General features: G+C 46.4%; 1 protein-coding gene across 7 annotated transcripts in view; it reads right to left on the bottom strand.

The window, feature by feature from the left end:
* Positions 1 to 20,757, bottom strand: part of LOC142489152 (patatin-like phospholipase domain-containing protein 6) — a 62,085-nt gene that overhangs the window by 15,938 nt on the left and 25,390 nt on the right. For 5 of the 7 annotated variants that reach the window (XR_012799808.1, XM_075589415.1, XM_075589419.1 and 2 more), the window contains 12 exons: positions 20,647 to 20,727; positions 19,014 to 19,142; positions 18,617 to 18,697; positions 18,212 to 18,299; positions 18,018 to 18,107; positions 16,684 to 16,775; positions 16,436 to 16,540; positions 16,017 to 16,094; positions 15,592 to 15,794; positions 8,645 to 8,776; positions 7,996 to 8,119; positions 7,634 to 7,747 (listed from right to left, as the gene is read on the bottom strand). Coding sequence is in view for 6 of the 7 variants with exons in the window: in XM_075589415.1 (XP_075445530.1) it covers positions 7,634 to 7,747; positions 7,996 to 8,119; positions 8,645 to 8,776; positions 15,592 to 15,794; positions 16,017 to 16,094; positions 16,436 to 16,540; positions 16,684 to 16,775; positions 18,018 to 18,107; positions 18,212 to 18,299; positions 18,617 to 18,697; positions 19,014 to 19,142; positions 20,647 to 20,727 (1,317 nt within the window). In the remaining variant the exon portion in view is untranslated. The remainder of the gene's footprint in view (positions 1 to 7,633; positions 7,748 to 7,995; positions 8,120 to 8,644; positions 8,777 to 15,591; positions 15,795 to 16,016; positions 16,095 to 16,435; positions 16,541 to 16,683; positions 16,776 to 18,017; positions 18,108 to 18,211; positions 18,300 to 18,616; positions 18,698 to 19,013; positions 19,143 to 20,646; positions 20,728 to 20,757) is intronic. The other 2 variants (XM_075589418.1, XM_075589416.1) reach the window with 2 other exon arrangements.

Raw genomic sequence — 20,757 nt, 5'->3', positions numbered from 1 at the left:
TTGTAAGAGGTGCCAGATTTCACACCAGGCTGCATACTGCCCAGAGACTGGCATGTCTCTGCACCAGCGAGAGACCAGCTATCACGCACAGACCGTCACTTTCCTGTCAACTAAGTCTGGGAAAGAGCTATGTCCCTATCCTGTAGGGACCCTACGTGCCCTGGCCCTGTGCCCACCTGTAGCTGCTCCGCTATACCCTTGTCTCTCCGCCCTGGCTCTAGGGCAGTCCCCACCCCGAGTGGCATCACTTCTGGAATCTAGAAACCACCTGGGGTGCTGACTCCTACCCTCTCCTGTGCCCCCTGGGACAAGGCAATCTCCCAGTATCCTGTACTGGGATTCCTGGTACCCAGGTGCTTTGCCCCTGCCCTCTCAAAACTGAAGGCCAGGAAACAAGCACCTGCTACCACCACTGATGCTAGGGCCAGTATCACTCCTCTCCCCTCCACTGTGCTGCCCTTCCTCCCTGTAGCTACCTTTGGCTGCCCTGGGGACAGAACCCTCTGCTTTACCCCCCTAGCCCTGGCTACTGCTCCTGGCTGCCTACCTACCCACAGCCCCATCTCTGGGAATCCTGGGGAATCTGTCAGGGGGGTCACTCCGGGTAAGTCAGCACAAGGGACCTCCTGCCTACCTGGCCCATCCATAGCTTCTGCCAGCTGCCTGACACTCCACTGACCTCCTATCTCCCCCTGCTCCACAGTGTCTCTCTGCCTAGCCTCCCCTAGGCCCAGCACCTCAGCCCCTGCTGATGACTCCTGCTTCTTACCTCCCTGCAGCCCACCTGCACTCCGCTCCCCCCTAGGCAATTCTAACCCAGACACTGGAACTACCTGAGTGCACCTACCTCCCTGACCTTATCTATCCCTTACCAGTGATGAGCTCAGGGGCACCTCTCCAGATGCAACAGCCTTAGCTCTTGGCTGGCAGGTATCCCTGGGGTGGCACAAGTCTGCCACTGCCCATGATACCCCCAGCACATAGCCAGGCTGCAACAGGGGGTTGCTGATCTGAGAGACCCCCTGAGGCTCCGCCAGGGTAATGGGTAACTCTAGCTGCCATACCTGCTGCTTTGCCTCCCCGGCTACCACTGGCCCTTCTTCTCCCACTGAGACCTGGTGCTGGCTACCTACCTGCAGCCTTCCCTCACTCCGCTTCTCCCTAGCTAATACTAACCTGGATCCTAGGGACACCTGAGTGAGGCCATCTCCCTGACACTGCCTCCCCATTACCGGGGATGAGCTCAGGGTTGCTGGTGCAGATGCACCCACCTTAGCTCCTGGCTGGTAGGTGATCCTGGGGTGGTCTAACTGTGCCACTGCCCCGGATACCTCCAGCCCATAGCAAGGCTGCAACAGGGGGGCTCTTAACTGAGAGTCCCTTTGATGCTCCGCCAAGGTAATGGGGAAGCCTGGCTGCCCTACAAGCTGTCCTTCCTTCCCCTCCCCTGGTGCCCCTATCTCCTGCCACCCCCGGTCACCCCTATAGTGAAACAACAGGGTACAGGCATAGGAAAAAATAAGTCAGGGTCAGTGTGCGACTTGGTCTGGCTTACCTCGCTGGGCCCCGCAGAGACCGCCGCCTTTCTTGGTCCCGATTGCAGGGGGACTGGAGTGGCCGCCGCCGGCATCATCTGGGCCGGGCAGCAACGGGCCGCTGCCGCAACAGAGCCCGGGCTTGGTACAGGTAAAACGGTGCAGGACAAGGGTCCCAGTCCTTTGTGGAGTAACACGGCTCCCGTCAAACCAGGTAAAATAACCCCCTCCCGCAATCCCTGTCCCTCCCCCCACTCGGAAAGGGCTCCGGCACTTTGCCGGAATCGCAGCTCTTCCGCCGCCGTCGCCGCTACGGGCGAGCCCCGGGTAGCTGCCGCAACGGTACCCGGCTTTGGTGCAGGGTCGCCGGCGTGGATTGTGGGGCTCCGGTCATCGCTGGGAACCGCCGACTCCGCCAAACAAGGTGAAACACCCACCTCCCGCACACCCCAACCGTCCCCCCCAAAAAATGGCGGCTTCTTCTCCGCCACCGCCGCCAGTTCGCCCACGGGATCTGAGGGATGGCCGCCGCTCTCCGCCGCTAACGGGGTCATCTCTTCGCAGCTCATGAGTGCTGGCCCTGAGGGGCTTCTTCGCTTGGCCACGCACGGTTCGGGCATTGGGCTTTATTGTGGCCCGCTTTGTGGCAGTGGTAACAACGCCGCTTCTGCCGGAGCTTCTCCGCCGCCGGTGGACTACCCCCCCGCAAGAGGCTGCTGAGTCCAAGATGGAGTTGCTCGAGCGCCGGGCTCATTCCGGAGCCTTTCCGCCGCCGGTGGACTAACCCCCACAAGAGGCTGCTGAGTCCAGGACGGAGTTGCTTGAGCGCCGGGCTCAGGGAGGGGGTAAGTGGGTCGGAACAACGCCAGCTTCATTAGCTCATTCCGCTCTGCCTGGGACCACATCCCTCCCCATGCAGACAACAGTGAAAGCTCTTCTAGGGAAAATGGGCTGGCCGCCGCAACGGCCGTTACCTCTCCGGCTGTAAAACTCTCGGGGACTCCGCGATCACCCGCTCCCTCCACAAGTCCCTGCCGTCCCAGAGCTGGGTCCATTCCCTGCTCTCCGGGCAGTTTGGTGGTTACAGCAACTGCAGCTGTTGATCTTTGCTCAGCCTGCCGGGTTTCGTGCTCACCGATCGCCGCCTCTCTCTCAGCCTAGCCGGCTGCTGGTCCCCGTGCCGACTTGATGCACTCCTCCGGTCTCGGTGCCCGGCTCCAGTCACATGGATGGCCGGCACTTTGGGACTGGAGGCAATGCTTCTCACAAGTAGGGGAACACTGAGGAGGTGCCATATCTTGTGTTATATGTTGTACACTGTGTGTCCAATATCTTTAGCCTTAGGAACTCGCAATTACCTTCGAGTTCCCACTATATTACAGGGTCCCGCAGTACACTGTAATACAGGTCCAGTTCAATCCCACCGCTGCCACAAGTTTTATTAATAAAGCCTGTGACGGTAACTTTGTGACAGGCTATTAATAATACAAATCAAAAATATACCTGGGTTGAACTGAACGAGGCTTAGATATGATAAAATATCATTTATTCCTTGAAAAAGGTGAACACACGAGATTATACAAATAACAGACAAAATATGCACTTACTTAAAGTTGGAATTATGAAATAATCACGAATCTTGATTAGCAGTTCATACAGCGATCTCAAAATGACACAAAGACACGAAAGACAATACCCATAGGCTGAGCCTGGTTCTTATACAATTATTTCCCATTGAACACAACCTAAACCCAGCCCCTCACATAAATCAGTGGTGAGGTTGACAGTTTTCCCCAGAGTAAAACTCCTCCCACCCAAGGACGTTTAAAAACTGCTTTTCCTATCTAAATAACTCCATAACTTCAGTTCAGTAATACTTACTGGCACGCGAGACATATTAATACATTCTGGCACACATGACGCTCCCAATGAGACTAAATATTACCATGTAATACTAAAATTAAGAGAGATATTAATATCTGTCTCTTAGGACCTGCTAGACATCATGTGTCTGTAATCGTTATTTGTGGCTCGGTCCTCCGGTTACACATACTGTCGCGGCCGAGTTTATTCTAACATTTACCCGGTCTCGGCCGCGACAGATACCGGGCGCGCGTTGCATTGTCTCGCGCATGCGCCGGAGCCTCGGAGGATCGGTCCTCCGATCGGGGCTTCCCCCTCTCCTCTCCGGGTCCGCCGGGTCCCCCGGAGCCCCCCACCGCCATCCCCCACATCGAAGGGAGCCCTGGGCACGCACGCCATGCGCGCACGCTCCCGATAAAGCGTGACCCCGCATCGGTGACGCGCGGCACGCCGAGGGGATTCAACACGAAAGCCGGGAAATCTCGCGGCTTGCGGCTCTAGCCGTGTTCGAATAAAGTGTGCCGCCTCTGTATGTAATTTTTAGCATGTTCAGCCGAGGACATCTCATGGTATTCTTATATTTAATAAGGTCACTCATTCTGATATCTCCTTGGGTAACCACACCCCAGGCCCCCATAACCCCTGGTCAATAAATCCTTTGAAGCAGGGACTCGTATGTAGAGAACATTTGTCACAGGTGCTAGATTTCACACCCAATGCTCCAGACATGGGCCTAGCTGTCTCTATCAGCAATATACCCTTGGTCTGCCAATTAGGTATTAACATACTGTACACTAAACCCCTTCTGTACTTTTCACACGCAACTTCAATCAAGCCTTTTGAAGCCCAGATATTTCTGAAAAGACACCACACATATTTGTATTTTCCTAAACTGTAGCTCATTAACCCCTTAAGCCCCAGTGTGTGTGTGGTGCAGCCACTGGCACAGAAACAATACATTTATACAGGGGAATAAACAGTTGGATGGCTAAAGCAAGGCAAAAACACATTACTGCACCCCAGTCCAGTTAACCCCTTGCTTCCCAGGTGAGAGTAGAGGGTGGCCAAATAGGGTGTAACCCCTTTTATCCCGGGCCAAATCCTCTCTCTCATGACACCTGCATGTCCAGAGACCCTGGCTATGATTTAAAACATGACAGCAAAATATATTTCAGCGCATGGGATCAATTTAAGGAGAGAACTTAATGTCTCAGAGGCCAAGGGATTCCAAATGAGGTCTTACTCTAGATGTGTGTAGTACAAGTCATTTAATAAAATAAAACAAAACAAAAACTTGATAAAACAATTATCCCAGCTGGGTGCAAAAAATTACACCAACACAAAAATGAATATTAAATTAAAAATAAAACATTCATCTTATACTAAGCTTCTAAAAGAACAGGCGCTTGTTACTCTGAAAAGCATCCCTTACTTACATACATTTGCATGCATATATATATAACCATTTAAAATGTCTGCAATATTAGTGATGTCTGTGGTGAACCTGTACTTCCTTCCTGGGGGAACAATGAAGACTATTAGATCCTCTTTGTAAACCCCCTAGGTGTTGCTAACAGAACCCAATGCAGATGATCACTAAATATTTGCCTCCAAGGAATATGATATGAACATATATTGTCAATGAAACAAACTGATGGTATATAGCAGTAAAAAAAAATTGGGGCGAAAAAAGTAGTACTACTGAGCTTCTTCGTTTAGAGCATGCTACAAAAATAAGAGATAAGTTGGTGTAAGTGGTGGAAAGGATAGTCAATCTTTATATTTCTGTACTTGTAGTATATATGGCTGGGTAAGGGCTGGGACCCGCTGCGCCCGGCGGCACGGCGGCTGCACGGGCGTTCCCCACCAGCAAGGGAATCCTCCCGAGCCGGTCCCGGTCCCCCCTGGCTGCACAGCTCACTACACGCTGTGACGCGTCAGCCGCTAGCGGATACAAGAGAATTGTAATCCCTAGCTTCGACGCGTTACGTGGTGTGGCTGTGAGCAAATGAGGAGGGGAGGCTTCGGGAGGAGGAGAGGCTTCGGGGAGCGGGGAGGAGCGTGGAGTGAAAGCAGCGTGAGTGCCTGTCTGTGTATGTGTGTCTGAGTGCCTATCTGTGTTTGTGTATGTGTGTGCCTGTCTGTGTTTGTGTATGTGTGTGCCTGTGTGTGTGTGTATGTATGAGTGCCTGCGTGTGTGTGTGTGTGTATGAGTGCCTGTGGGTGTGTGTGTGTGTGTGTGTGTATGAGTGCCTGTGTGTGTGTGTGTTGCTTTATTTACTGTACCTTCAATCAGCAGCTCCAGCCCGAGCCGTGGAGGAAGGGGGGGGGGGGGGGAAAGAGTAGCGGGTCCCTCCGCTCAAGCCACGCCCCCCCTCCCGCTCAAGCCTCCCACTCCCGCCCACTTCCCGCTCCGGCTCCCTACAGACCGCATATCGCGGTCTGTGTCTGTCAGCGCCCCGCCTGTCTGCAGTGCGGGAGCGCTGACGGAGGGAGCGGGGCCTTAGCCTAAGAGGGAAGAGGTAGGAGAGCAGTGGAAACACAGATCCCTTAAAGAGATATCTTGTACACTGTTTGCAGCTCTCACAGAGTGAAAGAATGGGCTACTGTGCATACACAGGTTAAGTACAGGCATACCCCGCATTAACGTACGCAATGGGACCGGAGCATGTATGTAAAGCGAAAATGTACTTAAAGTGAAGCACTGCCTTTTCCCCACTTATAGATGCATGTACTGTACTGCAATCGTCATATACGTGCATAACTGATGTGAATAACGCATTTGTAACGGGCTCTATAGTCTCCCCGCTTGCGCACAGTTTCAGTACAGGTAGGGAGCCGGTATTGCTGTTCAGGACGTGCTGACAGGCGCATGCGTGAGCTGCCGTTTGCCTATTGAGCGAGATGTACTTACTCGCGAGTGTACTTATAGTGAGTGTCCTTAAACCGGGGTATGCCTGTATGTGCAGGTGTTAACCCTTGACCTGGAGTGTTGCTGGCTCTTCACACAGAACTTTCCACAGTTGTATTTGATCTCTCAGCAGAGAGATATTTTGGCTCCACTCACCCGGTGCAGGCTGCAGTTACCTTTACTGAGTATCTGTGGGATACTACAGGTGGGACCAGTTCCTCTCTGCTCCTTGTTGCCTCCGGCTTAAACGAGTGGTTTGCTGCACATGTCCTTAGGATACTGCGACCCACCAGCTGCTCCACTTCCTCCTCTGCTGCCGTCCAGTGCAGTTCTCTGTCCGCAAGTGTCTTAGCAGTCACGTGATGCGCCTCCAAAAGGCGCTGCTGGCTTCGTGTCTCAGCGTTCTTGCGTCTTACATCTGCATACTCCACCTCACATCTCTTACTCCAGCTATCCCCCGTCGATCGTGTGATGTCCACAATGTTAGGAGTGTTGGCGCAAAAAAAAAAAAATATGGAATAAAAATATCCTCTTTCTCACAGATATACCACTTCTTTGGCTGGTTGAAGATTTCAAGTGTTTGTATAGTTAACTATACAAACACTTGAAATCTTCAACCAGCCAAAGAAGTGGTATATCTGTGAGAAAGAGGATATTTTTATTCCATATTTTTTTTTTTATGCATGCAAATGTATTTAAGTAAGGGGTGCTTTTCAGAGTAACAAGCACCTGTTCTTTTAGAAGCTTAGTATAAGATGAATGTTTTATTTTTAATTTAATATTCATTTTTGTGTTGGTGTATTTTTTTGCACTCAACTGGGATAATTGTTTTATCAAGTTTTTGTTTTTGATTTTATTTTATTAAATGACTGTTTGTACTACACACATCTACAGTGAGACCTCATTTGGAATCCCTTGGCCTCTGGGACATTAAGTTCTCTCCTTAAATTGATCCCATGCGCTGAAATATATTTTCCTGTCATCTATTCTTTATATACGTGTTGGAATTGAAGACTCCCTTCCAATATACCTCAGCAGCAGGCGTCATTCCTTTTGTATAGTGATAATAATTACCATTACTTACATTGTTGCAAGCTCATTTAGCGCCATCTTTTTCTTTTCTATGCTTTAAAACATATTTTTATGCTTTCAATTTACACATACTGTATACATTACTGGGTTTAATCACATAAAATGCTGGCCACATGAGCCACAGTTAGATGGGTGTACAGGGCAATCCTGTATACCCATCAGATAGATAGGGGCCAGAGACCAGGCTTAACCTTTAATATGCTAGTCTCTGAGCCTCTACCGTCACAGTTACCTGTGGGTATCTTTTCTTGATGTAGGTCAGTGCTCCCTCGGGTAACTTTGCCAGCTCTGAGTCTCGCACAGCATGGACAGATGTAGCTCTTGATCTGTGGGTCAGAGCCTCCACCTTGAATGGGGCATGGGGGGAGAGGTCAAAGGAAGAGGAAGACAAGTCTCGGGGAGGGAGGTGGAAACAAGTCAGTGGGTTAAGGGGGACTATGGGTATAAGTCAAGGACAAAGGAAACAAATGGAGAGGGAACAGACCTGAGGGAATAGTGGAAGGAGAGATGCTGGTTGGGGAGAGAATGAGGGACTGGTTGAGAGGGTAAGAGAATGGGTTAAGGGAATTATCTCCCTGAATCCTCCAGTCTCACCACTCCAATTAGTTCACCCCGTCCATGCTCCCCCACCACACACGTCTTTCCATCCGGGCATTGGATCACAGAGCGGAGACGCCCATTCAGGGCAATGTAAGTACAATCGGAAGGGTCCTCCTGTCTGGAGGTGTAGCAGTGGAGGAGAAAATAAAGAGGGTGGGTGGGAGAGAGGTGGGTTATAGTTAGAAGGGCAGCTAAAGAGGAAGAGAAAGAGTACAAGGGAGAGAGAGGGGATGGCAAACAGTAGGGAGAAGAAAGAGGGCAATGGGGAAAGAGGGAGAGATGGGGATGGTGAAATAGACAGGGGAGGAAGATTTTGAGAAATAGAGACAGAGGAAGGGAGAGGGGGGGGAGGGAAAGAGGCATGGGTCATAAAGTAGAGAGCAAGAAGTGTGGGGGAGAAAGAAGAGAGGGGCACAAAGAGAAAGGAGCATGGGAGAAAGGAGAGCAATAATGGGCAGAGGAGAAAGGAGAGAGAGAGGGGCTGGAGAGAAAAGAGAGGTAGATGAAACATGTGGAGAGAAGCAGAAAATTGGTGGGCCAGTGAATGGTCATAGAGGTACCATTGCTACTGCCCTGTATTAGCCCCCTCCCTGTGTTGTCTTCCCTGTATTGGCCTCTCCCCCTCTGTTAGCCCCTCCCTTACCTGTAGATAACTCTCCCGGCCTCTACCCCTATCCAGTCAATAGCAAAATCCAACTGACGAACGAAGGGAGAGACCAGGCATGCAACGGAATGAGCCACCGAGAGGAGGACTGGGGGGTCAAAGTGCAGGATCCTGAGAGAGAGGGAGAGAGAAGGGGAAAGACAGACCGAAAGAGAGGTGGGGGGGGGGGGGGGTGGCAAGGGGAGAAAGTCGGCAGAAAGAGGAGGTTAGAGAAAGAGAGGGAGGGGTGAGAAAGGGGGAGAGAAAGTAGGAAGAGAGACTTTTAATAGATGTTAACCAATGAATGCATATATAAATAAACAGTAGTCAACGAGGTTATGTTAATGGAAAAACTGGCATCCCTATGAAACAAAGAGTCAAAACATTTTACAAGATCTGAGATTCATGAATTAAGGGATAATCACCATCATATGGGTTCTCAGGGTTTGTGACTACTGAGCAAGGCCAATTACCCCTGGAAGATGGTTCAGTCGGATAAAAAGTGACTATTGACCATACAGTAATGTAGGTGCAAAGGACCATTCATACCTTGCGATAAGGACACTGAAAAGCGTTAGGACTGGTGGTTTACTTGCCTGGCTCCCTCTCCTATCTCGATTTCTGTATTCCATTTCCCCAATACAAAATAAACAAATAAAATATCACAATAAAAATATATGCAAGAAAGCACCCAAATCCAGACGTGACAAAACGATAAACAACTTTTGAATGTTATGCAAATCCACATACTGTCTGTATAAGTTTGGGAAACAAAGGTGCTGTACTAATTGTTTCATTTTTTGGTGGATCTTGTATGCTGTTCCCCTTGTCCTAACCCCTTTATTTTCTGTACCCCTTGCTGTATAAAATAATTAATAAAAAGTTTTTTTTAAACAGAATATAAAACACATTAAATACTTAATTAATAAAGTACATTTTTAATTAATATTTCAAAACGGATAATCATTTATTTCCCAAATAACATTATCTTTACACAGTTTCAATTTTAGAGATTCAACATAAATTACTTTATAATAGCTACAGCCCAGGTTAATTCTGGTTGTGAAACTTTTTATACACAAGTATTAAGCATCACAAATAGCTTTTTGGGCGTAAACTTGACACATGGAAATCTCACGTTTAATTGTGCTTCTGTGAGCGCCAACGTATGTGCTATTTTCTCAGTGTGCACCTTAAGTGTCAAAACTGCATTTAGTCAAATATTTTGGAGGACAGAATTAAATTGTGCTTGGCAATAGGTAAGGTAATGAGAAACGAGCACTGCAATCAGGATCAGGCTGGAGGCAAAGTGCTTTTCAAAAAAAGAACTTTAATGCGGCATACAAGCCAAAGATAAAATTACATGAGGAGGATCCTCCTCATGTAATTTTATCTTTGGCTTGTATGCCGCAATAAAGTTCTTTTTTTGAATAGCACTTTGCCCCCAGTCTGATCCTGATTGCAGTGCTCGTTTCCCACTACCTTACCTATGACTCTACGACTGGGACGGATGCACGCCACGGAGCAGGGTCCACCCCCAACTAAAGCAACACACCGGAGGCTGAGCCGGTAGTGTAAGTATACACTCTAAGGCTGAGTCTCCAGTCTTCACTGTGGCACGTGCGCCCGGCGGGGGGGGGGGGGGGGGGCGGCGCGTGCACAGCGCTACACCGCGGATAGGCGGTCTGAAGGGAGAGGGAAGCTTTGCGATGGGAGGGGGCGTGGCTGTGGGTTTGCGGAGGCGTGGCCATGATGTCCCGCGGCTGGTTCGCCCTTATTGGCTGAACCACCGGCGGGGGGCGTGGCCACGCTTCCGTCGCGGAGGATAATGTCAAATTCCCCTGCCTGCCTGAAAACCTGTCGCGCACTGCTGGGGAAAGGTGCGCGACAAGGTAGGGACTGGGACCGGCCGGACTGGGGGGCGGGGCTTGATAGCACAGCGCACGCCGAGCCGTGCGCTGTAGAAGTGACTGGGGCCGCCCCCTAAGGATACGTGGAGTCACGGGAGAATTTGGAAGCCCGCCCAGAGAGGGACCGCCAGGTGGAGTAGAAGCTCACCGGACAGGTTAGAAGGCTTTCTCCCTGATAAGTTGGAATACGTTACCACACCATTTCCTTTTTCATGGAACCTGAGATGTTTAAGACTGCCTAATATATCTATGGGGATTGGAACCCTGCTCACATCATGCTATTGATTGTCTCACAGCACCACTGGAAGTATTAGGAGCACCCAATAAAGGAGTTTCCCTTATCTACCTTGCTTGGCAATAGGAATGGAATGTACTAAACAATTTTTCATTTCTGCACCAAAAAGTAGAAGGTACAGCAAAATCATCCACCAAGTGGAAACTGGCTTAAATCCTAAAAAGTCTGTTTATATTGTTAGCCAGAATTAAAATACTATGTATCAACCAAAATGTTTTAGACGCAGCACTAATGTTTCCATATATAGGTTAACAAAATGTATTATTTTCACAGGACTAGAGTTTCGTCCGTGGTTCCCCCCCACCCCTGTGTCGGCAGTATTGCGACACCCACCCCCATTTCACACCTCACAAGCCCCCTCTGTTTCCCCCCCTTCCCATGTATTTCTCTCCTCTGCGGCTCACTCTTACTCCCTCTTTTCCTCACTCCCTCCCTCACCTCCTCTCTCCTCTTACTCGCCCCACCTTCCGTCAACTACCCCATCCTCACTCGATACCCCCCCACAAAATACATACCAAAAAACTCCACCCCCTAAATACACCCATCTCAGACAAATAATAAAAATACACCCACCCCCCCCAGTACATATACAAAATACACCCAACCCCCCAATAAATATAAAAATAGACCCACCCCCCCTACCAAAACATATAAAAAGACACCCACCCAATACATATAAAAATACACCCCCAATACATATAAAAAAATTTAAAAAAATACACCCACACCCCAACACACACAAAAAAATACACTCCCACTACATATAAAAAGACACCCACCCCCCATTCATATAAAAATACACACACCCATCACATATAAAAATACACCCTCCCACCAATACATATAAAAAAAAAAATACACCCACCCACCCTCAATACATGTAAAAATACACCCCTCTCCCCCCCACCACAGTACATAAAAAATACAGACTTACCTTCGGTCAGGCCAGGACTGGTGGCGTCGTGGGCCCGGCTGGCCGATGCTGCAGGTTGGGCCCGACCTCTGGCCAGGCCCGGCTGCCGGGTCCTCACGCCCCAAGGCCCCGTCTCTCCCCCAGCTGCAGGCCTCTCCCTCACTCTACCCCACGCCGAGCTTGTGACATCAGCGCACGCCGGGATTCCCTCTCATTCAGGTGCGCACCGGAAGCTGGGCCAAGCTTACTTCCGGTGCGCTGACATCAGAGAGAGCCCATCACGCGCCAGCATTGGAAGCTTGGCATGGGACAGAGTGATGGAGAGGCCTGAAGCTGGGGGAGAGCCAGGGCCTGGTGGCAGCAGGACCAGCAACCGGGCCTGGCCAGAGGTCGGGCCCAACTTGCAGTGCCGGCTCCCTGCAGCCACAGGGCCCAGGACACCTGTCCCAGTTGTCCCCCCCCCCCCCCCTGTCGGCAACCCTGATCATATGTATGAATTTACACAATAATCTTCATACATACTACACACTTTTTATGAAGGTTTGTACTACTTTTTGGGAACTGAAATGTTCACACACAAAAAATATGATCTTAGTACAAAGGTTCATTAACAGCTAACTGCTCTCTCTAGTGAATATCCACTAATGCCTAACTTTAACAGCTCTAAGGTTCTTTACAGTAAGGGCAGTTAAAATGTGGAATTCATTATCCTTGAAGACTGTGATGGCAGATACAATACATATCTTAAAAAAAAAGATTGAACATCTTTTTAGAAAGGAAAGGTATACAGAGATATACCAAATAAGTAAACATGGGAAGGATGTTGATCGAGGGAGTAATCTGATTGCCAATTCTTGGAGTCGGGAAGGAAATATTTTTTTTTCCCCTTGTGAGACATCAGTAGATAATGTTTCACTGGGATTCTTTGTTTGCCTTCTTCTAGATGAAAATACTATAAATATAAATATAGGATTTAGATTTGTTGTCAAAATGTAGCACATGTTGAACTTGATGGGCATATGTCTTTTTTTCAAACCTCATCTACTATGTAACTATATTATACAGCTTATTTTGATCAATAATACTAGAAAGAAAGCTAGTTCCAGATGCAGCCACGAGTATCCGAACACTTGCCTTGGAAAATCTGGGGCAATCTCCCAGTAATGCTGCAACATTTCAGTGACATTTCTGCAAACAGACTAATGGCCCATCGGATTAACACAGCGGGGGTCCCTGGCACTCTCATTCAGTTTGAATGGGACTGCCAGGGACCCCCGCTGTGTTAATCCGATGGGCCATTAGTCTGTCTGCAGAAATGTCACAGAAGGCAAGTGTTCGGATACTCGTGGCTGCATCAGTACATTTTTGCATACCACAAAGATTATCATTTAACTGAGATATCGAGGGTGAAGGAAGTATGGGTAGGTCTACATACAGTATGTAGCAGCCGTTATGGCTCACACTGGCGTGTTGCAGCATGAAACACACAACGGCCAGCAGGAGCAGCCTCCATTCTAAATGGATTAGCCACCCGTGAAAGAGAGTCTGGGCTAAAGTGTTATTGCACTAATGCCTGCTACCTGCTGAGAAAAATAGTCCCAGCATCTCTAAATATTCTCCTGGAAGAGCTGAATTCCTCTAAAACAAACCTACACCAATAAAAACTAACTGATCTGATACTTGATCAAGTAGCTACAAATTCTGGATTTTTCTAATCTAGTATATTTTTAAAATCTAGTAAAACATACATTTCAGTAATGTTTGAATGAACAGAAGAGAGTTAACTCCTGCCTCAGCCTGATTAATACGTGGAGGGTGCAAGGGGCTAAGTAAATGGTTGTTGAAGCAAAAACAGAGGGAGAGAGAGTCTAAGCCCTTGACTGAACTTGCTTCCAATGATGTAAAAGTTGGTGGTCAGGCTGCCTTTAAAATTAATTGTTTTATTGAATGCACTTTAATAAACATACTGTTAATATGGGTGTTGTCCCAATTGCAGACAACCCAGATAAGGGTTGTGTGTTACTAATCAGTGCAAAAATGCTTTAGAGTGTAAGAAAAACAATTTTAATTCAATCAGGATAACATCAATGCTGCTAACTAAATGGACATACAATATTTATAAAATAGAGGAAACGGTGTACGTAAACCCAGGTATAAAGAATACAAATGGCTCAAAATATATCATGGCTAGGATAATTATATACTGTTGCTTAAAAATAAAAACAATGGTGATAATGGCACTTATCCAAAACAATGGTAGTATTAGCTGACATAAGATATCGACAGTGTAAGGGATCTAACAAGCAATTGTGTTCAAATCTCCTGATCAACAATATCAGTCTGTGATAAATCTTGGATAATTGCCAGAAATCGTCTGGCTGCTATCAGTTCTGGCTATAATCAGATTTAATTGATATAGTGATCTGGCGAGTATGGTTGCTGGATGGGAATTGCATGTATAAAATCAAGTATAGGTATGAGATAATCTCTAACTTGATAGTGTGGCTGAGTAGCTCTGATCTCCTTATCCTACACTGACACTATGACATCAGCGCTGGTGCATTAAAAATGTCATAGCGTCAGACTCAGTGTAGATCAAGAAGATCAGAGGAGCAGCCTTGCAATGGGTCCGCGGCCCACACAGTTCAGTGACAGAGAGGTTAATATCCTTTTTGACAATCCAGTCTACTATTTTTGCGTTATCCAGACTCGTTTCAGGGCATCCCTTTCCCTACCACTCTCCCTAATCTGGACGCATGTTTATCCCTTATGGCTAGGAATTATCGATGTGGTTCTTATCATTTGAATGTGTCCGGAATATGGCTATTTTAACGAATACTTCAATCAGCTCCTGACCACTTTTTGGGAGATAGAGCACTTTCTGTTAAATCTATTACAGTCCGTCCCAAAAGACCTCCAACATTTTTCTAGTCTTTAAACAGGCGTGCTTTACTATTTCAGACTCTTACAGAGAGCATGTATATGATGTATACTTGTTACAAAAACACCGATAACTTCACAGATTTAGGGGCACTTTTATCAGGTACCAGTATGGGTTATTACACCCTTCCCGGCATTAAGTCCCATAGACTTAACCGGGAGTTAATGCCGGAATGGGTGTGATAATTCGTACCAGCACTTAATAAATATGCCCTTTAGAACCCCATCCTAAATACTGTAATACTAAGTGGTCGTTCAGGCCTTAATTCATCTCCTCACAGTAAATCTGACAGAAATGTTGGGGCATGAGATGTAGTGACCCTTATCATATCGTCTTAACTTAAGAGAATTCCAATCTTCATATTCACACATGAAGCAGATTTTACATTCTCACAGACAACCATCTTCCCCACCGGCTTCCACAACACAATGGCCTGTGCAACAATCTTTCTTCCCCCCGCCCCCCTTGCTAACACACAGTCTTCCACTGACACAAACTCTTGGGCAACAATCTTCAGGTCATACATTCTGATTAGCATTTTAATTCATTCAAATTTGGGGGACAGTGGAGTTATCAGCTTTATCTGTGATGGCCCTAAAACCGACTTAAAAGTCAGCTACAATACAATAGTGTGAAAGAAAACACAACACACAGAAATAAAGACACAGCTCACAAAAACTTCTGTCCAAACACTCCAACACGGACTGCTCTCACACAAACGAGAGCAAGACTATGTAGAAAGAGAGGTGAGAAAAAGAAAGGAGAGAGAGATACACGTAAGTTAGGGAAAGGAAAAATAGATATGGAAGTGAGGGTGAGAAAGAAGGATAAAGACTAAAACAGACAGTAGTGAAACAGTGAGAGAGAACAGACTGCAGTGAAACTGACTGGTAGAAGTGAGAGCGGCTGAGCCGCAGGAAGGAGCAGTCTCGCAAGGATTTGATAGTGAAGATCAGGGGCTCCCCGGTGAGAACTGTCAGCTGTCCAACCATCTCACCAGGGGCAGCCTCAAAGAGACAGGTGTCCTCCCGGCCAGAGACACCCTGATATACGTGGAGACAGCCAGTAAGCACAAAGTGCAGACCGACATCCTGAGAGAGACAAAGAAAGAGAGAGAGGTAGAGATGGATGGTGAGAGAGACAGAGAGGTAGAGATGGATGGTGAGAGAGACAGAGAGGGAGAGATGGATGGTGAGAGAGACAGAGAGGGAGAGAGAGGGATGGGAGAAAGAGGAGGTAAAGAAAAAGGGGAGAAAGAGAGTGACTCATATTTTTAAATAGTGAGCTTCCTCTCACCCTGTTCTCTCTCTCACCTGCTCTCCCTGTTGAGCGATCACCGTCTCAGCCTTCACATGATGTAGAGATACCCTGTTATCCAGCAAAGTTGGGTACTAAGAGAGAGGGAGATATGGGAAAGAAAGAGAGAGACAGAGGCCCTTATTCTATAAATTGTGATAGCTCCGATCTGATGCTATTACATAAAAACTGGCTTCAACAGGGCTTTTCGTGCGAAGAAGAGAGAGAAATAGAAAGAGAAGAAAAAAGCATGGACAAAAGAAAATAGATGACAGAGAAACAAGAAGGAGCAAGAAAGAAGAAGAAAGGGAAAGAAAGGAACAGAGTGAAAGACAGAAACAAAGTGAGATAGAAATATAGAGATACAGACAGATAGATCAGACAGACAGACAGACAGAGAGACAGACAGTTATACAGTAGGTAGATATAGATAGACCTTTAGGTCCAGTAGTTTGGCTAGCTGTCTCTTGCCAGTTTCTAGCAATCTCTCCATCTTTTCTTCCGTGTCTCCTCTGTCCTCAGACTCTGAGGGGTGATTGCCCTAAAGAAGCCCCAGAGAGGAGTAATAATCCAATAAACCCAAAGCAGGATATATGTATCCAATATATACAAGATTTGTATTTCCCTGTAAAAGACCCTGGATGGGGTAATTACAGTGTAAATGCCCCATAGAGGGTAACATACCCAAGAGGTAGCAGGCCTGGGGATCTCTCCCTCCTGGAGAGAGACGGGTGAATTAGATATTTCTAACTCACAGTCCAGAGAGCGCCAGAATCCTGTAGAAGAAACACACAATACAGCATACTGCATGGGTGAATTCCCCATATAAAGGACCCATTAGAGATAATTCACCCTATACAAATCCATCAGGGATTACTCACCCATAAAAAATGCATAATAGAGAATATATCTATATAAATACATTAGGAACAATTCACTATGTAAAAACCCAAAAGGGAGAATTACCTCTATAAGGGACTTCAAAGAAGCATTCATTTAATACAATCATATAAAGGAAAATTCACACTGTAAAGACCCCAAAATAGGCATTTCCCAGTTGTTATTTATCCAAAACTAAGAATTTACCCACAAAGTATTAACCCAAAAGTAGATATTTACCCAACCAGAATATATTATCCCAAAGGAAAATGGGAAGACTACGTTGGCCATGAGGTTCTTATATTTTCGTAAAATTCTATGGACACAAACAAGAGTTGTGTTTGCCCTAAAGCAGGTATTTACCCAACCCTAAGTATTTACCGTCACCCAATAAATCCAGGTAATTCAGCTAAAGTATAAACATAACTACCCAGTAGTGGAGTGGGTGTGGGAGTTTGAGCTAGCTGGGAATGTGTGTGTGTTAATCAATTTCTGACTGGTAACAGTTAAATGGAGGTAGGTGGCACCTCCCCCCAGAGCTCACCCCTCCCCACCTTTTTAACTTGGGAGGTTCTGGTATTTTGCTGAATGGACAAGACTCACTTGCTTCCCTCATACAGAGGTAAAAGGAAGGGTTCACAGTTTTAGTGCTAGGACCTGCATTTTTGTTATAACTTGACATTTGGTATGCAGGCTTACGACCCTTTGGCCAAAGGGTTTAACTAAATAACCAAGTAATTACTATTATTATTGAAGTATTTAAACTTTATACTTATTACCATATATGTTTTGTCAATTTGATGTAGCATTGGGCACCCCTGTCTTTCCAGTAGTGGAGTATTTGTTCTATGTGAGGTAATTTCTACCAGGTACATAACAGAGCTTTTCATTTACATATGTTGCCAACATTATTGCACCCATTCAATGTGATGCTCTGCATCAAAGCTACACATGTTGACGTGCAGGAAATGACGTGCCGCTGGTCATCCTTTTCTTTACACTACTGGCACATTAATATGGGTAATAATGTTGGCTAATCATCTGTATAAACCAACATTTCACTGCCCCACCACCCTGCTGGGGGCAGATCCCTGCACCCCTCCATCCCCCTTGATTTCACCCTCTCCCATTATACCCACCTGACTTTCCCACCAGCCCAGTCTTATAGCGGCTCAGAGACGGCGCTCGCCTGCGATGAGGCAGAGCCTCTGGGAGAGGGGTTGTGTCACCTGGAAGGGGGAGGAGCAGCAGCGTGAGGGGTCTAATGTACATATCGAGTGGAGGGGTCTAGAAAGGGGGTCTGGTCTCCAGAGAGAGTGGTGTGAGGTCTCACCTAGGTCTTGTGTCATACGTCTAGAGAGGCGTGGGGGCCGGGGCCGGGGCCGGTGACCTTGAGGAGGGCGGGATTCAGACTGAGGCACCTGGGGGGAGACAAGGAGGGCAGGATCAATGACTATCAAGCTCCTTCGCCATTTAAAAGAACCTTCCCTCTTAAGAGGCCACGCCTCCACACACAGGTATCCTTTTCTAATAGGCCCCTCCTACTTATAACAGGCCAATACTCTTCACACTGGCCCCTCCCCTTCACAAACGGACCCCTTTTCACCGAAATACACATCCTACTTCTAACAGTCCCCTCCCAGAACAGATTCCTCCTACTTCTTTAACCCCCACTGCCTTTGAGCCTACACGCCTCATCCTTGACCTCTGAACCTGGGAGAAGTGGGCAGAGCCTCACATGTTGGAAGAGCTCATTGGTCAGACCCAGATAGTGATGGAGAGCGAGGAAGGTGACCCTTTGCAGGCGGAGTGCGATGATCTGCAGAGAGAGAAGGAGGCTGGCACTGCTGTGTAATATATGAATGAAGAAATCAATGTGTGGGAGGCTGTCACAGATCACTCTGTGTATACTGTATATGAATGATGTATTTGTGTTGAGTTGTTGCTGGCACTGCCCGGGCTGTGTATATATGTATGGTTTAATACCGTAGTGTGTGGATGAGGTTGGCACTACCCAGGTTGTGTATATATGGATGATGTAGCAGTGTGGGTAAGGCTGGCACTATGCATGTTGTGTGTGTATATATAGATGTGTCACAGTATGGGTGAGGCTGGCACTGCTTGAGCTCTCTCACCTGCACCGTCCGTACCAGGCTCTGGGGGTATTTCTGGAAGATGGCACAGAACGCCTCCACAGGCAAACGTAGCAATATGCTCCTCTCTGCTGCCCGCGCAGTCACTGTGCGGTATGGCCGCTGGTGACCCTGTGTAGTGAAATGTCCCTTTAAGAAATACCCTGTGTCCAAAAAGGTATATAACACATTAAGGGTATTTAACCTATAATTCTATATTTCCACCTACTTTGCCTGATCAGGTATTTACCCTTTAAACCCTATAGTAACATTATAAATAATTTTCCCTGAAAAAGGAGTATTAACTCTACAAAAGATATTTACACTCTAAACTATCAACAGTAAAAAAATATTTGTATTAAGTAATTAAGCTACAACACTTGTACTAACTCTAACCCTATAATTGGTATTTGGTTAGCCCAGAAAAAGGTAGTTACACTATGAAATATTCTGTAGCGATAATAGTTATTTACCCAACAAATTGGTTGTTCAGCCTATAAAATGGAATTTGTCCTTATATAAATGGTGTTTATGCCATTATAACTGGTACTAAACCTATGTATCATAAGGTTGCAAATACACATTTTCATCATCATACAAATGTGGGGAACACTTTTGTAACCCTAATCATAATATCAAGGACATGAAAGTTACAATTATGAAGGGGAATATTAGAACGTAGAAAGAAAAACATGCTAATACAAACTGATGCATATTTTGATACATTGAATAGAGGTTTCAATTAGGGGAAAGGATGTATGCTTCATTATAAAATATACGTAAATAGTGTATACCTTTTTTAATAAGGTATTCCTACTGTATATACAGACATTATGCTCTGTGCACATCCCACCTTAACTAATTCTTTACCCATTTACGTGTCCTTTTTTGCAGTGCTGTGTTACACTAACCATCTGCCCAGACACCTCACACCCTTACCCTAATTCCTAAACAATTTATATTTTCCTTTTTTCAATTTCAATGCAACTTTGTGTATCACAAAGAAAAAGGGACATTTGTGGTCCTGAAAGCTTGCACTCTTATTAGTCAGAAGGTAATAAAAGTATATTGGTATTTACCCCATGAAACTGCAATCACTTCATATACTTATTCCGGTATTTACCCCATAAAATAGGTACATGCCATTTGAAACATACATTTTTACCCCTAACCTGCAGTTTTCTCTGTTCACATTCAGAATGAGGACTTACCCTATTAATGGCATTTACCAATATAAGAGGTATTTACAGAAGAAATAGGAGGATTAACCCTATAAACATTATTTGCCTCACAAAATGGGTATTTTTACCTTGAAAACACTTATGCTTATATATATGTTGTGGGTATTTTGGGGGTTTAATAGGAGCTTGTTAGGTGTCCAGTATGTTTTACGAAAATTGAAATTTACCACATATACTTGTTATGCATCATGTAGCAGTTATTTAACCCACAAAATGTGTATTTATCCTAGAAAATGTACACTATAAAATGGGTATTTACCCTGTAGTCTTGTTTTCCTTTTATGTGCCCCAGAGTTTTTAACCCTCTAAGCAATATTTACTCTCTTTGTGACCTTCTCCTCTGCCTAGAGCAGGCATTTACCCAATATCGAGTGTTTACCCAGTGTCCCTCTCACCGTCAGCACGTCCAGGATGCTGAGGAGACTGTGCACATTATCACCGGGACAGACAGACTTCATATGCCACTCTATACCATCCTGAGAGACAGAAAGGGAGAGTCAGGAAGG

The sequence above is a fragment of the Ascaphus truei genome, chromosome 3 (genome assembly GCF_040206685.1).
Source record: "Ascaphus truei isolate aAscTru1 chromosome 3, aAscTru1.hap1, whole genome shotgun sequence".
NCBI classification, from domain to species: Eukaryota; Metazoa; Chordata; class Amphibia; order Anura; family Ascaphidae; genus Ascaphus; species Ascaphus truei.
Note: the sequence above shows the minus strand (reverse complement) of the source record. Positions and strands in the feature narration are given on the sequence as shown.